The 23,116-nt window shown below is 43.2% G+C and overlaps 1 protein-coding gene across 2 annotated transcripts in view; it reads right to left on the minus strand.

Moving 5' to 3' along the window:
• The window catches only part of adprh (ADP-ribosylarginine hydrolase), a 96,995-nt gene that overhangs the window by 4,774 nt on the left and 69,105 nt on the right, over positions 1–23,116 (minus strand). For both annotated transcript variants that reach the window (XM_081393658.1, XM_081393659.1), the window contains 2 exons: positions 15,053–15,158; positions 14,702–14,968 (listed from right to left, as the gene is read on the minus strand). In XM_081393658.1, coding sequence (XP_081249784.1) covers positions 14,702–14,968; positions 15,053–15,158 — 373 coding nt within the window. The remainder of the gene's footprint in view (positions 1–14,701; positions 14,969–15,052; positions 15,159–23,116) is intronic.

Consider the following 23,116-nt stretch of genomic DNA (forward strand, 5'->3'; position numbering starts at 1 on the left):
CGAAGCTTCAAACGATCTGAGATCGAATCTCAGTGTAGCCGACAGTGTTTATGTTTTTCCGTTCTTGATGCTTAAATATGCATCTGTTTATTAAAGTCAATCATCTTGTTTAATTATCAATTGTACATTACAACATCAATTTGCTACATTCCAGTTGAGCCGCTGCAAAGACGACACATCAGATGAAGGAAGACTGTCAGCCGATTGCACCAGAAAATGAAGATGATGAAGCTCGTCTTTAATCTGCTAAATTATTTGTGTGTGTGTGTGTGAATCATTCACGAGATTGAGATGACTGACAGTTATACCCGGCCATAGCAACGGAAGACATTTTTCAAAACAGATCGAACAAATCAGAAAAATACTTTCAGTACAGTATTGCTTTCAATTAAAAAATAAACAATGAAAATGTAAAAGAAAAAGAAAATTAATTAAGTTTGAAAACCCATTGCACATTTCAAGGTATGAATAAAGTGTCGGGAAAGTTTATTTATTTAAACAGGGTTGCATCGATGCGATTTTATTCCCTTTGTGATGCAAAATAAGAAACACAGAATCTTATTCTTGCAACATTTTAAATTTCTATTGTCAAAGAAATTGCAGCTAAATTAAAAAATTAAAACGGTACAAAACGAAAAAAGTTCAAAGCAACATAAATTAAGAACAGGCGTTTTTCTTCGCCTCTCTGTATTTTTTTAGTAAGTTTGGTCTCCCTCACTGCGCGCGGCGGGTCTTTCTCGAAATTAAGCATTTCAGCGTAAAAAAAAAACACCATACAGCTGATAATACTGTATATGTCGCTGTGTGTCATCCACACAAATCACGAAAGAAAAAACTGTAACAAATAGCTTTTGTTCCTTCAAAGATACAACATGCCTTGCTGAATTCACCTTACAATAAAACGAGGTGGGTCGCGAATTAAAGAGCTCTGTATCTGCTAAATTGAAATTGTGTGTGGAAAACCTTTAAATACAATCAATAAAACTACAATATATAATTTAATAAGATATAGGGCCTACTGCACATAGGCTATGGACTTTTGGAGATTTTGAGATTAATCCTTAAAAGAATTTTGCCTTTGCTTGCTCAACAGGCTGGCTCCGACACTCTCCATATGAAAGAAGGAACATTAACACCTCTGTCCTGCACCCCCACGATAAAGAAACTATTGCCTTCTCCAACCCCCCCCCCCCACCCCCACCCCCCCCCCACAGGCTAGCTGAGTTTGCAAAACAAAACAAAGAGTTTGCCACTCGTCGTGGTGTGCCCAAACACTTAATTATAAACTTCAATATTTCATTCAAAACAATCTCAAGACGCTTTGTGACATTTTGAAAAGCCGTGGATGCATTACTGCCACTATGAACGCAACAGAATACTGGTTCTGATTATATTGTTTGTTCTTTAAACGTCATATATATATATATATATATATAATTTTTTTTTTTTAACAGAACTGCTTTTGAAATTACCATTGGAATTATTATAGGCTACAGAAGTAAAGTCATTGTATAATATTTGCTCCTTAGTGTAAAATGGAAATGCATGGTGATATTATTTTGTAAATAGACTATAAGCAAAAAAAAAAAACTATGTTTTAGAACTAGACAAATCTCTCTGCGTCAACAATAGACTATAAAATGCATTAATAGGCTAATATAAAAAAATCAGTAGTCCTAGTAAGTTCGGGATTCGAACCCGTGTCATCTAAATGATCGTAACGTAAGTTCAACCACTCGGCCCCGATTCACTCGATGCGACATGGCCTAACGTTCCAGTGTGTGTTCGCTCGCAGAGCGAGAAGCGCTCTTCATTCAAATGAACGCGCCGCCGCGTTTGTCGAACACTAATTCAACATGCCAGAATAAAACCTGGCTTTAGAACAATGCATAGCGCCACTCGTCGTGGTGTGCCAAAAATTTTACAATCATTTAGTTTAATTTATTTCAGTGTTAATGTTTGAGTTAAAAAAATCCTCTACAAATTAAAGTAACACAAAGTCGGCTATAAGAGTCCTTTATAGGCTACTAAAAAGCAAAGGGCTTACAGTCTTAACATTTAGGCTACTTTGCTTAAATTCGATACATTTATTTTCAGTAGGGCCTAATAAATTTGTAGGGATGTAATTTCAGTATGCTTTACCAACGCTATGTATTCAATTAAAGTTCCAAGAGGTCTGGTATATTTCCTTCAGCTGACAAGTGCACAGCAAAAATCACAACTTGTGTTTGCTGCGAACGCAAGTTATTTAAGGTGTCTCAACTGTACACAGTCTACCCTACAGTGTGAATTCGTTACAAGGTTTCATTTAATTAAATTAATGTGCAGCAATTTGTACAAATAGAGTCTATAGGCATATACTGTTGTAGCCATTAAATAATCTCATTTAGTATCATATTTGTTAAAATATTCTAATGTTATTTTTTTCCATCTATGTTGAATATGAAAAGTGAACAGCACGAGTAAGATAGGATGCATTATATCGAGAGATGGATATGGAGTGGGTCAGACATGATTTTGACCACTTCATTAAGTTTTGTTTAGTAGAAAACCTTTCTTTAAAGTGAATTTCGTTTTCTATAAATTGTATCTTAATTTTAATAAATTTTTCATCAGCCCTTGCCTGGATTTAATAAGTAAGAGAAGCAAATATAACAGACACTAATCATGGAGGCGCCCGCGCGGTCACTTGCATTGCACGTCAGCTGGAGCGCATCTCATCCTCCTAACTTAACGAAACTCAGCGTATGCCTCACACAGACATGATAAATACATCAAATACACAAAGCTTGAAATGTCTTCAAACGAAATAATTCAAAACGAAAAGAAAAAGGCTACTCTCTGATTATGTCTTTATGTGCATTTCTCTCTAGGTGGGTTCACTACAAATATGGCGATCGTCAACTTCATCTTTGCAGTCGACACTGTCAGAAAACACTAGTTTATTGATAAAAATCAATGCACGCATCACCGGATAAATACACATCTTGCTTGTTGCTTGCACGCACACATATTATGTCGAAAAAACGAAATATTATGTTGAAATAACATTATTATTATTAATAATACATCTTTTAGAATATTTGATTAAATGCTGATTGTTGCGCTTGTTCAATTTAATTAAATTAAAACTTTAATTGTGATAATTAAAATAATTGAAAATTAAATATTTAGTGGCCAAGTTTTGCTAATTTATTATATAGGCTATTATATGCCTATTGCCTATATTAAGTAGGTCATATTAAGACAAGGCATATATTAAGTTATTTTAGCTGTTATGAGAAAAATAAATCTAAGGAAATCTAAAATCTAAATCTAAAAAAAAAAATCTAACGCCAATTCAACATGCCAGAATAAAACCTGATTTTTGAACAATGCGTAACGCCACTCGGCCTGGTGTGCCAAAACACTACATTTTAAACTTCAATGTTTAATTCAAAACAATCTCAAAACGCGTTGTGACATTTTTTTTTTAAGCAGCCTAGCCTACATACATTAAGGGCATTGAAACCAGGATCTTAACTAAAACGCGTTCCGCGTAATCTCTCAAAAATTATGCCACACTACTCCATGTTTTTTTTTTTAAGGACTGCTTTTGAAATCACTATAAATTACTATGCAATTGTATCGCTCACGAGAGCTCTTCATTTATCTATGCCTCAATAGAATAGTAAAAATATTCAGCGTCATTGCTCCTAATGTCGTCTCTATTTTTTACTTTTGATTCTATTTTTTCAGTTCTAAAATTGATTCTATCTTTGGTTCTATTCTGTTGTAGCCTAATAGGCCTATTTATATATATGAAAAATATGCCTATTAGGCTTAGGGTTTTATATTTAACCCACTTTCATTTTAAAATACGGCAATTGCTGCTGTTTTGCACAATGTCCCTTTGCGCCACCTGGCGGTCATTTCGGGAACGACTTTGAAATGCGGCTGGTTTATTTTTGCCGCGGTGATTTCGCCGCGGCAGCTGGCGCGGTGATTTCGCCGCGGCAGCTGGCGCGGCGGTAATAGGCATTCTGGTTGTCCACCATCTGTAGGTTTAGGGGTAGGTTAGTATAAGGAGATAAAATATAGAGTTTGTACAGTATAATAATCATTAAATCTATGGAGAGTCCCCACAAAGATAGTAAACCGTGTGTGTGTGGGTGGGTGTGTGTGTGTGGCGTGGGCGCGATTGAACAGTGGACACATAAAAACATACTCCGTCATTATACAGGACGACATTCAAACTGCAAAGTGTTAACTTATATTTGTGTACAGTCGCAATAAAACACAACATTGTGCTTTTTGTAAAATAATTTCAAGCAATCCACCCCCCGGAAGTGTCACGGATCGCACAAGGAAGAGGGCAAAGCGGATCCAAAGTGCAGTGATGAGTTTATTATATAGGGCAATCCAAAATCATAGTCAAAACAGGCAGGGTTCAAAGTCCAGACAGGCAATACAAAACAATAAACAGGCTACAGGCAAGAAACATGGGAACACAAGCGAGGTGACATAAAACAACGATCCACCCAGAACATGAGACAAACAGGGCATTAAATACAAGAACAACGAGGGAACAACGAGAGACAGCTGGGTGATTAAAAATACCAACACCTGGGTGTAATCACGCAGACAGGGATAGTGGGACATGTAGTTCCTGTGAATGACACCGTGGGGAAAAGGAGGACATCTAGTGGATACCCGGGGAAACACAACCAGACACTGTGACATACCCCCCCCTCTACGGAGTGGCTCCCAGACACTCCAAGACAGGACACGGAACAAAACAAGAGTTCAGGATGGAGGTGACACGGTGGAGGATCAGGGGGAGGGACGGGGGGCCAGGTCCATGAAGGGAAACAGAAACAGGGGGTAACAGACTCAAAGGGGGCCAGGGTGACACAGACAGTCCAACGGCCGACCAGGGCGGAGACGACAGTTCATCGAGGGGCCTGGACAGAGGAGACGACCTCTCGGGCGGCCAGGGCGGAGACGACCCCTCGGGCGGCCAGGGCGGAGACGACCCCTCGGGCGGCCAGGGCGGAGACGACCCCTCGGGCGGCCAGGGCGGCGACGACCCCTCGGGCGGTGTAACTGACACCAACGGCTCAGGCACTGGAACTGGCACCAGCGGCTCCGGCTCTGGAACTGGCACCACCGACTCAGGCACTGGAACTGGCACCACCGACTCAGGCACTGGAACTGGCACCACCGACTCGGGCACTGGAACTGGCACCACCGACTCGGGCACTGGAACTGGCACCACCGACTCGGGCACTGGAACTGGCACCACCGACTCGGGCACTGGAACTGGCACCACCGGCTCGGGCACTGGCACTGGCACCACCGGCTCGGGCAATGGCACTGGCACTGGCACCACCGGCTCGGGCAATGGCACTGGCACCACCGGCTCGGGCACTGGACCTGGCACCACCGGCTAGGGCACTGTAACTGGCACCACCGGCTCGGGAACTGGCACCACCGGTTCGGGAACAGACACCACCGGCCCGGGAACAGACACCACCGGTCCAAGTGTGTGCATAGCCCACACACACCACATGGCTGTGGTCATAATGGCCAGTGTCGCGGTCACTGAGGGCTCAGAAACAGACACAGAAACAGACACAGGCTCAGGAACTGGAACAGACTCAGACACTGGCTCCGGCTCAGGAACTGGAACAGACACAGACACTGGCTCCGGCTCAGGAACTGGAACAGACACAGACACTGGCTCCGGCTCAGGAACTGGAACAGACACAGACACTGGCTCTGGCTCAGGAACTGGAACAGACACAGACACTGGCTCCGGCTCAGGAACTGGAACAGACACAGACACTGGCTCCGGCTCAGACACAGACACTGGCTCCGGCTCAGACACAGACACTGGCTCCGGCTCAGACACAGACACTGGCTCCGGCTCAGGAACAGACACTGGCTCCGGCTCAGGAACAGACACTGGCTCCGGCTCAGGAACAGACACTGGCTCCGGCTCAGGAACAGACACTGGCTCCGGCTCAGGAACAGACACTGGCTCCGGCTCAGGAACAGACACTGGCTCCGGGGTGACAGCAGGCTGTACGGGCACGGTCTTGGACCCGTGGTCGAGGCCGAGAGGTTTCCTCCTCCTCCGCCGTCTCTGATGGCGAGTGGACGGCTCTGGACTGGGTGGAGCCCACGGCGGAGGGACCTCTGGATCAACGGGCGGCCAGAACGGGTGATGGGACTGAACTTCCTCCCGACCCCCTCCGCCTCCTCTGCGACCTCCACGAGTCCCGCGGAATTTAGCCAGTTTGGTCCCCTCGAAGGACTTGTCATGGCGGGGGGCGTGGTCCGACCTGAAGCTTGCTGTGGGCTGGGAATCAGGGGTTTTGATGAAAAATCTTTCGTCCGTCCTCCGAGCCCACAGCGCAAAGCAGTCAAAAATGTTCATTCTGGGCTCTGGCTTACTGTCTGATGGTGCTGGCCATCTCCTCTCCTCTCCTCTGGCAGCGGGGAAATTGCGGCGGCCACTCATCCTGCTTGGATCCTAGTGGTGGTGGATCGTTCTGTCACGGATCGCACAAGGAAGAGGGCAAAGCGGATCCAAAGTGCAGTGATGAGTATTATATAGGGCAATCCAAAATCATAGTCAAAACAGGTAGGGTTCAAAGTCCAGACAGGCAATACAAAACAATAAACAGGCTACAGGCAAGAAACACGGGAACACAAGCGAGGTGACATAAAACAACGATCCACCCAGAACATGAGACAAACAGGGCATTAAATACAAGAACAACGAGGGAACAACGAGAGACAGCTGGGTGATTAAAAATACCAACACCTGGGTGTAATCACGCAGACAGGGATAGTGGGACATGTAGTTCCTATGAATGACACCGTGGGGAAAAGGAGGACATCTAGTGGATACCCGGGGAAACACAATCAGACACTGTGACAGAAAGGCGCTAATTTTAAAATTAAACTAAAATGCTCATGGCTGCACGGGCATTCATAACGGTGCGCAGCCATGACGAGGAACGAGCAGAACAGAGTGAACGGTTTTCAGTTAATTCCTACTTCCATAGGAATTCATTTGAAACGCTCGCTCAACCACTATCAATGTCAGTGCGGACGAACATATTTTACTTTCGTTTTTAAGTTGGTGATTCACCCAGCAGTGTCACACGTCGATTAACCAGTGGTAAAATATTCTCACCGTCACATACCTAGTATATTTTTATGTAGATACAATAGGCCTACCTGATTTTGAACACAAGAGGGCAGTATAGCCCTATGTATGACGACTTTTATGGGACTATAAAGTACAATTACTATTTTTAAACTTATAAATATTTATTAAATTGAAAAAAAAAGAATAAAATGGGTTTAGTTTTTATTATAATTATATTTTTATACTTTTATATAGAAATAAATGGTGTTTAATAACATTTTTAGAAGATGAGGCTTTAAGTGTTACTTTACTTTAGTTCCTCACTATAGCAAAACCGTTTGAGATGTTTAATATCCGTTCACAATTTAGCATCTTTAATGTATCTTTATCATTTTGAAAAAGTTTGGTGTGAATAAAATAAACCAGTTAGGAAGAGTAGCTAAAAACTCAGAGTCTGAAATATCCAAAAAATCCACATTCAAACCAAAATATCTGACTTCCTTTTGCTCTGAGCTAATAACTGTAAATTAGAAAGGTGTCCGGCTCGGTGAGACCAATATATATACTGATTTTTGTAACTGTTGGTAAAACTAACCCCCCCACTTTTGTCAAACGCATGTTGAAAGTGACACACTTCCTGCTGCCAGTTGGTGGCGCTATAACTTTGACTCACAATAGTTACATCCATCTGATCGGCCTCTTACCACGAACACACTGCTAAAGTTTCATCAAGATCAGTTAATGTATGCAGAAGTTATAACACTTCGTCTCCTCTCTTTTCTCGCCATACATTTGTTTCCTCGCCACGGCCAAACCGTTCGAGATATCAAAAATCCGTCCGCAATTTAGCATCCTCAATGTCTTGACTTCATGCTGACTGAGTTTGGAGGTGATTGAATGAATTCTCTAGGAGGAGTACATCACATTCCACAGCAAGCGTTTTCCAAACAACCATTATATTTAACTTCCTGTTGGGCTGGGGTGAAACTTGACAGAGGGAAAGTTGTTCGGCCCGATGAAATCTATATGTGTACCGAGTTTCATATTAATTCATGCAAGCGTGTTTGGTATATGGACCAAGTTTTCAGACCCTGTTCAATAGGGCGCTGTTGAGCCCCCCTGCCACGCCCGTTTCTGAAACTTTTCACATGTCTACTGGCTAATAAGTGTTATGTGTCTGTCGAGTTTCATCCAATTTCAAGCATGCTAAGAGTCTCAAACGCATCCGAAAAGAATATTAAAATTTGATGCGTTGCCACGGCAACAGTATCTAAGATATCAATAATCCTTTCACAGGTCTACATCTGCCGTGTGTTTACATTATACACATAAAGTTTGAAGCAAATCGGGTAAAAGTAAGAGGGTGACTTCAAAGCATTTTGAAAGTGACACACTTCCTGCTGCCAGTTGGTGGCGCTATAACTTTGACTCACTATAGTCACATCCATGTGATCGGCCTCTTACAACGAACACACTGCGGAAGTTTCATCAAGATCAGTTAATGTATGCAGAAGTTATAACACACTTCCTGTGTCCCATTATTCACCATAAATTCGTTTCCTCGCCACGGCCAAATCGTTCGAGATATCAAAAATCTGTTTCCAAGAATTCATCCTCAATGTCTTGACTTTATTCTCACCGAGTTTGGTGGCGATCGGATGAAATCCCTAGGAGTATTTCACATTCCATTGTATGCGTTTTCCAAACAACGTATAATAACCGACTTCCTGTTGGGCTTTTCTAAAATTTAGAGCACGAAAGTTGTGCGGCCCGATGAGATCTATATGTGTACTGAGTTTCATATTATTACATGCAAGCGTGTTTGATATATGGACCAAGATTTCGGACCCCATTCCAGGGGGCGCTGTCGAGCCCCCCTGCCACGCCCGGGTACCAGCTTCAGTCCGGCCCTGATGGCCGCGGGTTCTGACCTGTGTGCAAAGTTTCAAGAGTTTTTGAGCATGATAAGGGCCCCAAAAGTGGCAAAAAGGCAAAAAAAAAAAAATAATGAATAAAAAAAAAAAAATAAAAAAAAATAATAATCCTTACGAAAACAATAGGGCCTTCGCCCTTTCAGGGCTTGGGCCCTAATAATCCTTCCGGAAACAATAGGGCCTTCTCCCTTTCAGGGCTTGGGCCCTAATAATCCTACCGAAAACAATAGGGCCTTCGCCCTTTCAGGGCTTGGGCCCTAAATATAGCTGCGAGCAGCGATTACGGGCCCAAGCCGGTGGCACCGCAACCCCAGTGCCTTTAGTTACTTAAAGGGTTAGTTCACCCAAAAATGAAAATTCTGTCAGTAATTACTCACCCTCATGTTGTTCCAACTGCGTAAGACCTTCGTTCATCTTCGGAACACAAATTAAGATATTTTTGATGAAATCTGAGCCATGTCTCACTCCTCCATAGGCTGCTATGTGACCGAAGCTTGCCGAATATAAGTTTGAATGCGTTGCCACGGCAACAGTATCTAAGATATCAATAATCCTTTCACAGGTCTACATCTGCCGTGTGTCTACATTATACACATAAAGTTTGAAGCAAATTGGGTAAAAATAAGAGGGTGATTTTAAAGCATTTTGAAAGTGACACACTTCCTGCTGCCAGTTGGTGGCGCTATAACTTTGACTCACAATAGTCACATCCATGTGATTGGCCTCTTACAACGAATACACTGCTGAAGTTTAATCAAGATCAGTTAATGTATGCAGAAGTTATAACACACTTCCTGTTTCAATTATTCGCCATAAATTCGTTTCCTCGCCACAGCCAAACCGTTTGAGATATCAAAAATCCCCTTGCAATTTTTCATCCTCAATGCCTTGACTTCATGCACACCGAGTTTGGAGGCGATTGGATGAATTCCCTAGGAGAAGTGTTTCAAATTCCTGAGCATGCGTTTCAAAACAACCCTTAATAGCCGACTTCCTTTTGGTTTGGCGTAAAACTTAGAGCATGAAAGTTGTTCGGCCCGATGAGATCTATATCTGTACCGAGTTTCATATTATTACATGCAAGCGTGTTTGATTTATGGACCAAGATTTCGGACCCCATTCCAGGGGGCGCTGTCGAGCCCCCCTGCCACACCCGGGTACCAGCTTCAGCCCGGCCCTGATGGCCGCGGGTTCTGACCTGTGTGCAAAGTTTCAAGAGTTTTTGAGCATGTTAAGGGCCCCAAAAGTGGCAAAAAGGCAAAAAAAATAAAAATAAAGAAAAAAAAAAAAATATAATAATAATCCTTACGAAAACAATAGGGCCTTCGCCCTTTCAGGGCTTGGGCCCTAATAATAATCCTACCGAAAACAATAGGGCCTTCGCCCTTTCAGGGCTTGGGCCCTAATAATAATCCTACCGAAAACAATAGGGCCTTCGCCCTTTCAGGGCTTGGGCCCTAATAATAATAATAAATAATCCTACCGAAAACAATAGGGCCTTCGCCCTTTCAGGGCTTGGGCCCTAATAATAATAATAATAATCCTACCGAAAACAATAGGGCCTTCGCCCTTTCAGGGCTTGGGCCCTAAATATTAAGCAGCACAACTGTTTCCAACATTGATCATAAATCATCATATTAGATAGCCTGGCAAGCCAGACCTACATCAAGATGTTAGGTCTGGAAACTCACCATAGTCACGGCTCAATCCGAGGGGCGGGATAAACGGCTGTCTTTCAAATTCCCTCTGCACGCAATAGGACAGCGCTTCAACCAACCAGAGCGTTTTCCCAACAGCCGAGCTAGTTGATAGATTCAACTTTTGCCATATCTGGCCGGCAAAACGACGAACACATCTTCCTTTTTTTAAGAATGACTTAAGTGCCGTTCTTTGCTCTTTTCTCAAAGAAAAACTTAACTCCAAGTCCTCCAGAGTCGCGGCCAAAGCCGATTCGAAAGACCGTTGTTCTCCATCAGCAGCCGCCATTCTTTGTTTTCAAGTAGCAGCAGGTAACCGTCGCAACCGGTCGCAACTCTGTCGTGTATGTTAAGCCCGTCCCCGCCTACTCTATACACAACGTGATTGGCCTGACCCAATCTGGGTTTTTGCAGCGAGAAGGTTTATTGAGAGTTGCTAGACTACCCTGGCTGCAAAATACATTTTGCTGCCGCTAGGGTGCGTCTAGATTTCTAGGCTACATATTAGAATGATTTCTGAAGGATCATAAGACACCAAAGACTGGAGTACTTGCTGATGAAGATTCAGCTTTGCATCACAAAAATAAATTACATTTTAAAGTATATTAAAAAAGAGAACCATTATTTTAATTGTAATAATATTTCATAATATTATTATTATTATTATTTTTTTATTTTATTTTTTTTTAAGAACAAACAGTGAGAGAGCCCCGGCCGCGCGCGCGCGCGCGCACTCTCACCGCCTTTAAACAACACGAGCGCTGTATTGCTCTCTCTCCCTCGCGCATATCAACACAATAGTAAAAGGTCGGAAGACCGATTGTGTTTTATAGATTAGTAGTTTGTTCATATAAAGTGTTTGATTAGCAAGTACATGTTTAGGAAATGCATAATACAAATTGTATGGGTTAATGTAACGGTAAATGGACTGATTAACGGTAAACGGACGGATTATTGTGCTGCGATCAGTGGCGCGGATACTATATTTGTTTCTGGCTCGCGCACAGCCTTCACTCTCGGACGCACGCTTTCTTTGCCCGCTTCATATTAGAAAACTGGTCTAACGTTAGCGGTCTCTGGTGGTGCAAAAATATATTACAACTAAATTCAATGCACGTCATTGACGCCTCTTAACCGAGCAAAATGTTTCACTCGGTTACGCAATTTTTAACGGTTAATCGGTTAATCGGTTAACCATGGACACCCTTAGTCTAGACACACAAATCTTATTTGATAGTCTGCCTTAAAAGATCTGATTTGAGAAAAAATCTGATTTGCCTGCAGTCAGAACATTACCTTAGACATGGCGAAAACACCCTAATGCAACTCAACTAGGCCTCATCTCTGGTATTTTGCGTATGCCTTGGGGCAGTACTTATTTAAATGAGGAATATTGTGATGTGTACGTTCCTGGGAGAAAACTTAAAACTACAGTCAAGCCGTTTCAGGGAGTTCAGAAACAACCCTTAATGATATAGAGAATAACTCCCTTTGTGCTTTACTTTGCAGACATTTGTCATCCTCAAACAGCAACATTATACACAAAAAAAAGTTGTTTGTGTAAAATTTGATTTGATTTAGTTTGACAAACAGCATAGCAAATGCAAAAACATATACAGGTAAATACTGTTCCCTTTCGAGATCGGTTCACTCAAAATTGCATCAGTAGATGACGCTATGGGTAAACGCCTTTCTCTAAGAAATACGGAAGCCCTACTGATTAGTGCCATGGTGCTGTACTGGCCAGTGATGTTCAAGCGCATGAACTGGAGGCAGGTCCTCCCGCTATATATGGAGATGCTGAACAGTCAGTGCATCTGAATCTTTCTCCTTCAGAGAGCTGCACTGTCTTCAAGAAGCCATCTACAGCCATCTATGCATGGCAGTATGGTCAGGCGTGAATTAAAGTGACCCAAAGCTATCTATGCTCTTTTCCTGTAGTTCCCAAAGTAGGTGTTGTGACCATTGGCTAGAGGTACCGCAGAATCTAGGCTTTTTTCCAATTTAAACAGCCTAAAATAACTATCGTACCATATAATAACTTTTTACAGCATATATTTAAAAAATATATCAAAACACCAACATATGAGCCAGTCCAAACAAAAATAAACAAGCGCTGTATAAGTGCAAATAAACACTGATATTTCATTCATATTTAAATCGCCCGCTCCACTCAGCTTCACCCTTTGTACTGGTGCACGCTCAATTTTATATTTCACACAGAGATTGACAGGATAGGGCAAAGATGGAGCTAGCGTTCTCATCCCTGTCTTACGTGAAAAACAAAAAAAGGCAGCGACTGTCAGTGGAGCACAATTTATGAGTTGCACTATTTTCAATCTACCCCCGTATCAAGAGGCTGTGCTTGCAAAAGCAGGCACATGTATCCCATTAAAATGCCCGCGACAGTTCCATGCACATATATTTTTGTTTAATTTTTTAAGTTATAAGGTCAGGTTTGAACAAAGCAAATGAGAAACTAAAGGAAAAAAATTATTGGAGTTGGTTATTATTTAAAGAGTTAAGTATCAATCTTTAAATGTGTTTTGTTCCAATGATTCCCACATAAAGTAATAGGTTCAAATCCCTTACTGAAACAATCGTTGTCATACCTTGTCAACAATGAGTTGACAGTTTGAACGTTCTAGTTCACTTTTATTTATTTTGAAGATCTGAGGTGAATTGTTGCTTTCCAGCTATAAAATACACACAAAATGATATTCAAACTCACACAGACGCTTTTAACATTAAATAAAGCACATAAACAGTACCTGAGATTATCATACTTTCTGTTGTTGTTCCAGCCGCGACATTTCTAAAATGGAATCATCTGGTTAGGACAAAAACTCTGATTAACATGGAAAAGATACATTTTATCGCGTGTAGCGGCGCGTCGTGTCTGGTAAGGACCTATGTCTGTTGCGATGCATTCATAATAAATTCATGCTGATGTTTATGCTTCATTTGTTGTTTGCTCATACAGATTTAATTTTATATATGTGTGTACACATGTACGTTTAGTTTAATTAGGTTGGGGTGCCGTGGGAAAAGAAATACTGCAAAGGGGTGCCATGGTTTCAAAAAGTTTGGGAACTACTGCTCTAGTCCCCTAGTACAGCGAGACTCTGGACAGTCACGGTGTGATGATGGGACAAGTTGCCCGAGGGAAAGCTGTCACAACAGACGTCAAGCAAAGGCTGGAGAGCCCTTTGCGACAGCAGACCAACTTTCGGCACCTGGACGGATGCAGAGTAAGCATGCCACATAAACTGCCTGGAGCTGAGATCAGTTCAATTGGCATTGGAATACTTCCCCAAGTGTAACAATGTCATGTTCTTATTCATACCAGCAGTACAGTGCTAGTATCATATATCAATCACCAAGACGGCATACACTCTTTCTACACTCAAAGTCTATGTAGTGCAAATTGCCTTTCATGCTTAGACTGATGGTCACTTGGTTGGCAGAAATTACCTTGTGACAAGATTACAAAAGGGACCGAGACGTTAAACCTTCCTCGTCCCTCCACTACATGGCAAATATTTTCTGGTTGATCGTTATATTGAATGATACATTAAGATATCATGAACATTAATATTATCAAATTCTGTAAGGCAGCTTTGAAACAATTTATAATGTAAAAAGCACTATGCAAATAAATTATAATTCCTAAACTGTTCCTCTTATTTGGATATAAATAGTTTTAAAATAAATCTGACAGTCTGTATATCAAATCCTTGGTGGTAGGCAGAGACAAAAAATAAAATAAAAATAACACTGAGTTACTGCATTAATGCTCCTGACCTAACGAAACATAAATGCAGATCAAAATAGTCCGATATGGCCTGCCTGATATATATTAGTGTAGCACCATGTAATAGATCAGAACCATATCTTTATGCACTTTGCCTTAAAAATCAGCTTCTCACCATTTCCATTTCCTAGTAAAGAAGTCCCAGTCTCTCTCAGTCTCAGTAACAGCATATCCTGTAGACTGAACAAATGTTTTTGCGACCGGACAAGCCTCTTCCAACAAACCTAGGCCCCAGGTTGTGATTGGTCTGCGCTGGACTGCATAGGCAGTGAACAAGGCTGAAGCCACAGCTCCAAGGAAACCGGTTGGATGAGGATGGGTCATTCTTCCAGTCTCAGCAGCAACTGCAACCAGTGAGGACAGCTGATCAGGATGTGGATATCTGTGAAGCAAAGACAATTAGATATCCCCAACACTACTGCCAAAATTATGTCAAAGTACAAAAGAAAGCATGTTTGACCCTCACCTAAGACCAATACACATGGACCTCATAGCTGCCCCACAACCTGTGGCTTCTGGATTGTATGGCACCTTGTAACCCCCTTCAGTGCCCGGCCGCAACTGTGCAATACCTTTAGGAAGAGAATGTTGTCCGTTGGATTTCTCATTAATCTTAATGGCAGCTGGTGCAGGACCCTGATGCTGATGCATTTTGAAAATGTGTCATCTTTAGCTAGAAGTGCCAAATCAGTAATTACAGCAAAGCAGAGCATGAAAATTACATTAGAAAGTACAGTATTTTGGGATGAAACGTTTACTGATTTGATGAAAAAACACGATAGTCATACAGTTTAATATTTTAATTACCATTAAAACCTTATTTGATTACCAGGATTTGATAAACTCATGTTAAATATTGTCCAGCATTAAGAAACACTGTGTCTGCGTGAGATGTCACACCCACCACCCACCGAGTGCTCTTGAACGCCAGCAGAGGTCATTCTCACCACTGACACTACACACATCATGGACTCAGTTTCCCACAGTGCTTTTTCTGTCATCTGTGTAATCATGTACAGCTGTTTCCCATCACCTCCTAACCCCTCATTTACACTGCACACGCCTGTCAAGTCAAGTCAAGTCATCTTCATTTATATAGCGCTTTTAACAATGTAGATTGTTTCAAAGCAGCTTTACAGAGATAAGCGTATAATTTAAGGTAACAGAGATTGTTTTGGCTTTATAGCAGAGTTAAGTTATTTTCCATCTAATGTTAGTTTTGATTGATTTGCTTCCGTCGCAACAATCATTTGTTAATAAATTAGGGGCCGCTAAGACGACACCATTCCCTCTACACAGACTTTAAACGCGAACCTGTGATAAACGCTGATGGCGTTCACATGCGCATTTAGAATGGGTTCTTTAGTTATGTGCGTTAGAATATACGCAGGTTTGGAATTCCCTACAAGCCAAGCCTAAACAAAGTACTTGTCTTTCCTTATAAATTTTGATAAAGAATTTTATTTTATTTTGTTGCTTTGGGGTAGGAACGCGAAACGAATTTTCCCGACAACGCCTTATCTGTATAGTGGTAGTGGGATCCTCCATAGGGAGAGACTAGTTGGCACTTCAGCACTGCAGCACTGTCATCGGTCCAGGCGAAGGTCCTTCGTCAGATCTGGATACGGCCTGGATCCGGCAGGCTGCAGGAAAACCTCGGGATAAACACAGACACTAAAATTAGCGTAGATGCCATTCTTCTCATGATGTAACGAGTACATCAGGATTTATGGGAAGTGTTCCCGGTTCCGGCTGACCTAATCTATGCAGCCTAACATTAAATTATAGAAGTCTATAATGTATTATGTGAATGCTAGGTCAAAGAGATGTGTCTTTAATCTGGCTTTGAACTGACAGAGTGTGTCTGCTTCCCGGACAATGGTAGGAAGACTGTTCCAGAGTTTTGGTGCTAAATAGGAGAAGGATCTACCGCCAGCAGTCGATTTTGATATTCTAGGTATTAGTAACTGGCTGGAATTTTGAGATCGCAATAGACGTGACGGACTATAATGCGTTAAGAGCTCGCTCAAGTACTGCGAAGCTAAACCATTTAGTGCTTTGTAAGTGATCAGCAATATTTTAAAATTTATGCGATGTTTAATAGGGAGCCAATGCAGTTTTGACAGAACCGGGCTAATATGGTCATACTTCCTGGTTCTGGTAAGAACTCGAGCTGCTGCGTTTTGAACTAGCTGTAGTTTGTTTATTAAGCGTGCAGGGCAACCACCCAGTAGGGCATTACAATAATCTAGCCTTGAGGTCATGAACGCATGAACTAATTGTTCCGCATTTGTCAATGAGAGCATATGGCGTAATTTTGATATATTTTTAAGATGGAAAAATGCAGTTTTACAGATACTAGACACGTGACTTTCAAATGAAAGATTGGTATCAAAGAGCACACCCAGGTTCCTAACCAACGACGAAGACTTAACAGAGCAGCCATCAAGTGTTAGACAGTATTCTAGGTTATTACGTGAGGAAGTTTTTTGTTAGAAACTCTGTTTTTTCAGAATTTAGAAGTAGGAAATTACGAGTCATCCAATTTTTTTATATCCGCTATGCATTCCGGTAATTTTGTGAATTGATAAGTTTCGTTAGGTTTTGAAGAAATATAGAGCTGAGTATCAGCCTGTGGCGCATTACGGCTGCAACAAGGTTTTATTCCGTCCTCCACGCGGTGCCAACTCACACCGGAAGCATATCAGAAGCAGAGCGACTGGATGCGTGAAACCACGTGATTTGCCTGTCCGACGTGTTTTTCTGATTTTGGGGTTTCTAGTACCATGGGTAAGTTGGCCAATATACGTGCAATACGTTTGGGAGTCTGCACAGGGTGTTTATTTTGAAATTGACAGGGTTTTTTTTTTTACTTTTATTTTGTATTTCAGGTGCGACTTGGCGCGTCCGTCAAAAATAGACTGTGCAGTGTAAATGAGGGGTTATCCCTGTGTATCCTCCTATATAACCCTGTTCTGTTGTTTGTTCCATCATAAAGTCTTGTCTCGTGGTTCACAGCATTACCCCTCATTTACACCGCACACGTCTGCGGCGCATTACGGCTGCGACACGGCTACCGGAGCTGATCGCGCCCATTCTAGTCAATGCTTGTGTTTACACCGGCCGCGACGCGGTGCGTTTCAGAAGCTTCCCAGAAGCGGCTCTCCGTGCCGCTTCGCTAAATATAGTCGCACCGGAAATACAAAATAAAAGTAAAAGAAAACATTGTCAAATTCAAAATAAACACCCTGTGCAAACTCCCGAACGTATTACACACCAATATCATTGGTAGAAGCCATAGACTGTATGGTAGAAACCCAAAAATCAAGAAAAAACACGTCGGACAGGCAAATCACGTGGTCTCGCGCATCCAGTCGCTCCGCTTCTGAAATGCTCCCGGTGTGAGTTGGCACCGCGTGGAGGACGGAATAAAACCTTGTCGCAGACGTAATGCACCGCAGACGTTTGCAGTGTAAATAAGGGGTTACCCCGGTTTCACACCGCAAGCGTCAGCGGCGCGTGAGCAGCGCATATTTTTTTCGGCGTTCATGTTAATCAATGAGTGCCCATATGAAAAAAACCTGCATGGTTCATATACAGCAACCATATATCTTCCTTACGTAAATCGGCCAGAATTACCTTCTGTGTTTCATATAAGGCCAATACATGTCCTATACAAAATCAGACCGATTATGGCCCATTTCATACTAAATAGCACACATACAACTTGTAGGGGATTTTTGCGTTATATATGAATACTGTTAAAAGACTTATATGAGTTTTACATGACAAAAGTATGCAAATGTGTATGGTATTAGTAGAAATATATAAAACTCATATAAAATTCATATATAAATCATTTAAAGTTCTTATAGTGAATCATATGCTAGTCAAATTAAAGTCATATAGAATTTATACACGTTTTGTGTCATTTGTTTATATGTTTCATACAGATTTCATGTTTTGATGACCAACATCTGATTCACTTATATGCAGTTGGCAAATTTTTAAAGGGATACTCCACTTTAAAATGAAAATTCTGTCATCATATACTCACCCTCATGTTGTTTCAATCCTTTATGAATTTCTTTCTTCTGCTGAACAGAAAGGAAGATATTTAGAAGAATATCAGTAACCACAGTTTCTGGTCTCATTGACTTCCATAGTATATTTTTTCCTACTATGGAAGTCAATGGGACCAGAAACTGTCTGGTTACTGATATTCTTCTAAATATCTTCCTTTCTGTTCAGCAGAAGAAAGAAATTCATGAAGGATTGAAACAACATGAGGGTGAGTAGGCTATATGATGACAGAATTTTCATTTTAAAGTGGAGTATCCCTTTAAACTGTACAGTGCAGAAGCCGGTTCGAGGATTACTAGCTGTCAGAATATCACTGACCTTTATGAAGACTGTTAATTTCCCTACAGGATTTGAAAGAGCAGAATAAAGCAATGACATTGTAAGACACATTACTTGTGAACTGTATGGGCCTGTTGTTTGTGAACAAATCATAACATATTATTGCAAATGAACAAAGTTGAGTCAAATGTTTCTAGAACAGTGATTAAAATGTTGAAAATTGGCTGGAATATGTTTTTCGATATGAACTCTGGTGGTGATGCACTCTAAAAACTTTTAATATGATTTGTGTTTGGTGAAACATTTTACACTTTATTATTAATATTAATATTAATTAGATTTTTAAGCAGAGACATAAATTACATACAGTGTATTAACTGAGTAAATGTAAGTAAAACTAATTAAATAGATCTGAGTAACTGCATTTGGTACATTAACAAATAAAATTGAGTAGAAATAATTGGGGGGGGGGGACATTTAAAAACAAATATTTATGAGTAATATTAACTGTGTTTATATGGCAGTAATATTAACTTTTTTATTTCCTCTAAACCTTTGTAAAAATATTCCATACAACCACCAGTATAACTACATGACATTGGCCTTTATTGTCGATGAGTAAGTTAGCCTACAGCAATACAGCATATTTTATACTATTTTTAACACATATACAATATTGCCTACATTTAAACTCATGTAAGAAACATTTTCGAAGTAAAACTTAAACATTTAGGCCTAAACATTCAAGTAATTCAAGTGTAATCAACCGGTCTGTTATCCAGTATCCACCGGATCAGCGCTGGTTCTCCAGCCGGAGACGGACTCGCCTCTGCGGGGGAACTTCTAACTTTAGACCGCCGTCCTGCGTCACTCACAGCCGAAAGATGCTGTCCCGCCCCTTCCGTAAAACCCTGCTGGACCTCAAAGTTGAAAAACCGTCAATGCAAGTGAATGGGAGAAAATAATTATTTTCTGGTCCCGTTTGAATTGTGCCATGAATGTGAACATATGTTGTCTGTGAATTTTTTATATAACTTTTCATGTTACGAGTTTGACAGTATATGGTATGATTCTTCAGCTAGCAGTTGTGGAAAAGACATAACGAGAAAGACTACATGTCGCCTATGTGACGTCACCCCATAAAGTTGACTTACCCGTGGTTCCCTTTCGTCAGCAGGGAACTCCGACGCCTCGTCGGGGGAGTTCCCCTGACGAATTGGGATCACGCTAGGGAGACCAATTGCCTTCGAGTGAATTAAAACGAGCCAATGAACATTGGCATGCAACATTTGCATTCCGCAGCCCGCCTACCAGCGCGGGTATAAAGCCCGGAAGCAAACATTGCATCATCGCTTATTGCTTCGGAGCCGACCGTTTGTGTCCTCTTTGAGTGAATGAGCTTAAGATTGTATCTTTCTTACGCTCTACAAGTCTGCTGTTTCAGGAGGGGATCTTTCTGTGTTGGTGAGACGGCGCTTCAGCGACCACGCGATTCCTGTCTGCCGGCTGCGTCTACACTGTTAATTCAAAAGCTGTTTTCACAGCTGGTAAACGGTTGAGTGCGCACAGCGGGCTTGCAGTTTCCCCGCTGTGTCGCCGCGTTGGATCCCTGTGTGCTTCAGCACAATAAAGAGAGTACTTTCTTCCTGAAAGAGCAACACGAGTGAAGATCGCGTCCTTTTCAGGATGACGTTTCACTCGTGTGTTTCTGGATGCGATCGTTTCCTGTCCTCATTGACGGCCACGACCGCTGTTTCACATGCCTAATCGGTGTGTTGAAGCTGCGTTCGTGGGTGGTTCATGCTCTCTCATGAGTGCATGACCACGTCGGCACGTTGTTCGTCTCCCCTTTTTAAAGGATCGAGCCGTTCAATGTGCCGTGTGCCGTCGAGCGCCGGCTGACAGCGCGGGTTGTCACGGCAACTCAGCGCGCGTCATTCGGCGCTCTAGATGCGCGGCCGAGACTCGTGTGCCTCTACGAGGTTGAGTCCCATTTGCTTGTTCCCCAATTTAGTTCCTTTTCTAAAAAGAGGACTACTTTGGTTAATGAGCATTTGGTGGTCTGAGGGTTACAGTACGGAATGTCTCGCCAGGTGAAAGATCCTCACGAGCTTCCTACTCCTCTAGCGCATCGCAAACATGCTGAGACTGTGTTCGTGGGTGGTTTATGCTTTCTTATGAGAGCATGACCACGTCGGCACGTTGTTCGCCTTGCCTGCAGGCTTGAGCGCTCAGCGTGCCGTGTGTCATCAAGGCGATGGCCACGTTCACTGTCTTGCATGCCTGGTTGACGGCCATGATCACTGTTTCACATGCCTAATCAGTGTGTTGAGACTGTGTTTGTGGGTGGTTATGTTCTCTCATGAGTGCATAACCACGTCGGCACGTTGTTCGTCTCCCCTTTCTCGTAAAGGCTTGAGCCGCTCAGCATGCCGTGTGCCGTCGAGGCTTTCGGATGGGATTCTGGTCTTTCTCATGAGGGACCAAGCATTTCATTCGGGGCCCCAGGGGAGGGCAGATGTCGATTGCTACATCGGAGAGAGGGCTGTTATACTCTGAAAATAATGCTGAGTTCCTTCTATAATGGTGTGTTCTCATGCTGAAGATTCAGACTTGACAGCCACACTTTCCTGGGCTATTCTAAAGTGCCTGGATGTGTGTGAAAAATTTTGGCAGTATGGAAGCTTTTTGGTGCCAATATGGCAAGCCAAACATGCCTAAATCTGCAGAAGTTTTTCCTCTCTCACTACCCCTGCACTTTCACTGCACGTGGGTAGTTCTGACTCGGGGTGGAGCTGCGCTTAGTGACTGACCGTGATTAGTCACAACGCTGGCCCTCGGTCAGACGATGTCCACACTTGTGGTCCAGGAGCGCCTCAAAACCAGCCCGCTCAGAGTTGTTTCCCCCTAGCAAAAGGAAGGGAAATAACTCTGAGAGAAGCGACCAGAGTATGTGACATTCTGCTCTTCGGGAGTGCGTGTCATCACCACTCCTTCCCCCGGGAGAGGGCCGGGTGGAGAATTTTGTTTCTGTTCCGCCGCTGGTCATCCAGTCAGTGGTACCCAAAGTTTGAGCAGTCCACTTCCTCTAAGTCGCTCACGGGCCCCAGCGCTCAGATGGCAGTGAGGGCTTCGGCCTCGTCACTCTCGTCTCTCGCTGGGTGAGGCGGAAACCAGGACTCGATGCCCCCGGGCCTCGCTCCTCGTTTCCCCTCACGGTCGAGACTGGCAGTAAAATAAGACCAGTCTCCTCCGTCTGAGAGGGTCAGAATGGCAGTGTGCGCCGCCCCCGAGCTGCGCCGCTCTCGTTCCCCTCTCCCCAGCTCTCAGATAGCAGTGGCGCCACCCCGGTCACGTCACTCCTGTCTGCTGCTGGGCGGGAAGGTACGGAGACCAGCAGCTGCCCTTGGGCCTCGCTCCTCGTCTCCTCCCCTTCTCTCGCCAGGCGACAGCCCGCAGCAGAACACTCTAGGGTCTTCTCTGCCGTCTGTCCCCCGGTGGAGGCAGGTAGGTGTTGTCCAAATACACACCCAGACCCCGCTCTCGGCCGCTACAATGCCACCGGAGCCGTGTCCCTGCCTTCCGCCTCGCTGCCCCTCCGCGGGTACGCCGGCGGTGCGGGTGGGCTCGTTGCGGCAGTTTCTCGGAGCCTGGCTAGCGCTCCCGAGGCCGTCGCACTGGCTCATCCACACCTTTCGGCTCGGCTATGCAACTCAGTTTGCACACCGGCCTCCCAAGTTCAAGGGCATCCACTTTACCCATGTGCGTCCAGTGGATGCTCCTATCTTGCGGAAAGAGATCGACGCCCTGCTGGCGAAGGACGCGTTCGAGCCGGTCCCTCCAGCCGATATGAGGTCAGGGTTTTACAGCCCTTACTTCATTGTACCCAAGAAAGGCGGTGGGTTACGGCCAATCCTGGATCTGCGAGTATTGAATCGGGCCCTGCACAAGCTCCCGTTCAAGATGCTCACGCAGAAACGCATTTTCGAATGCATCCGTCCCCGGGATTGGTTTGCAGCGATCGACCTGAAGGACGCGTACTTTCATGTCTCGATTCTTCCTCGACACAGACCATTTCTTTGGTTTGCTTTCGAGGGTCGAGCATATCAGTACAAGGTCCTACCTTTCGGGCTGGCCCTGTCGCCCCGTGTCTTCACGAAAGTCGCGG

Source organism: Scardinius erythrophthalmus, assembly GCF_964197995.2.
Source record: "Scardinius erythrophthalmus genome assembly, chromosome: 18".
Lineage (NCBI taxonomy): Eukaryota > Metazoa > Chordata > Actinopteri > Cypriniformes > Leuciscidae > Scardinius > Scardinius erythrophthalmus.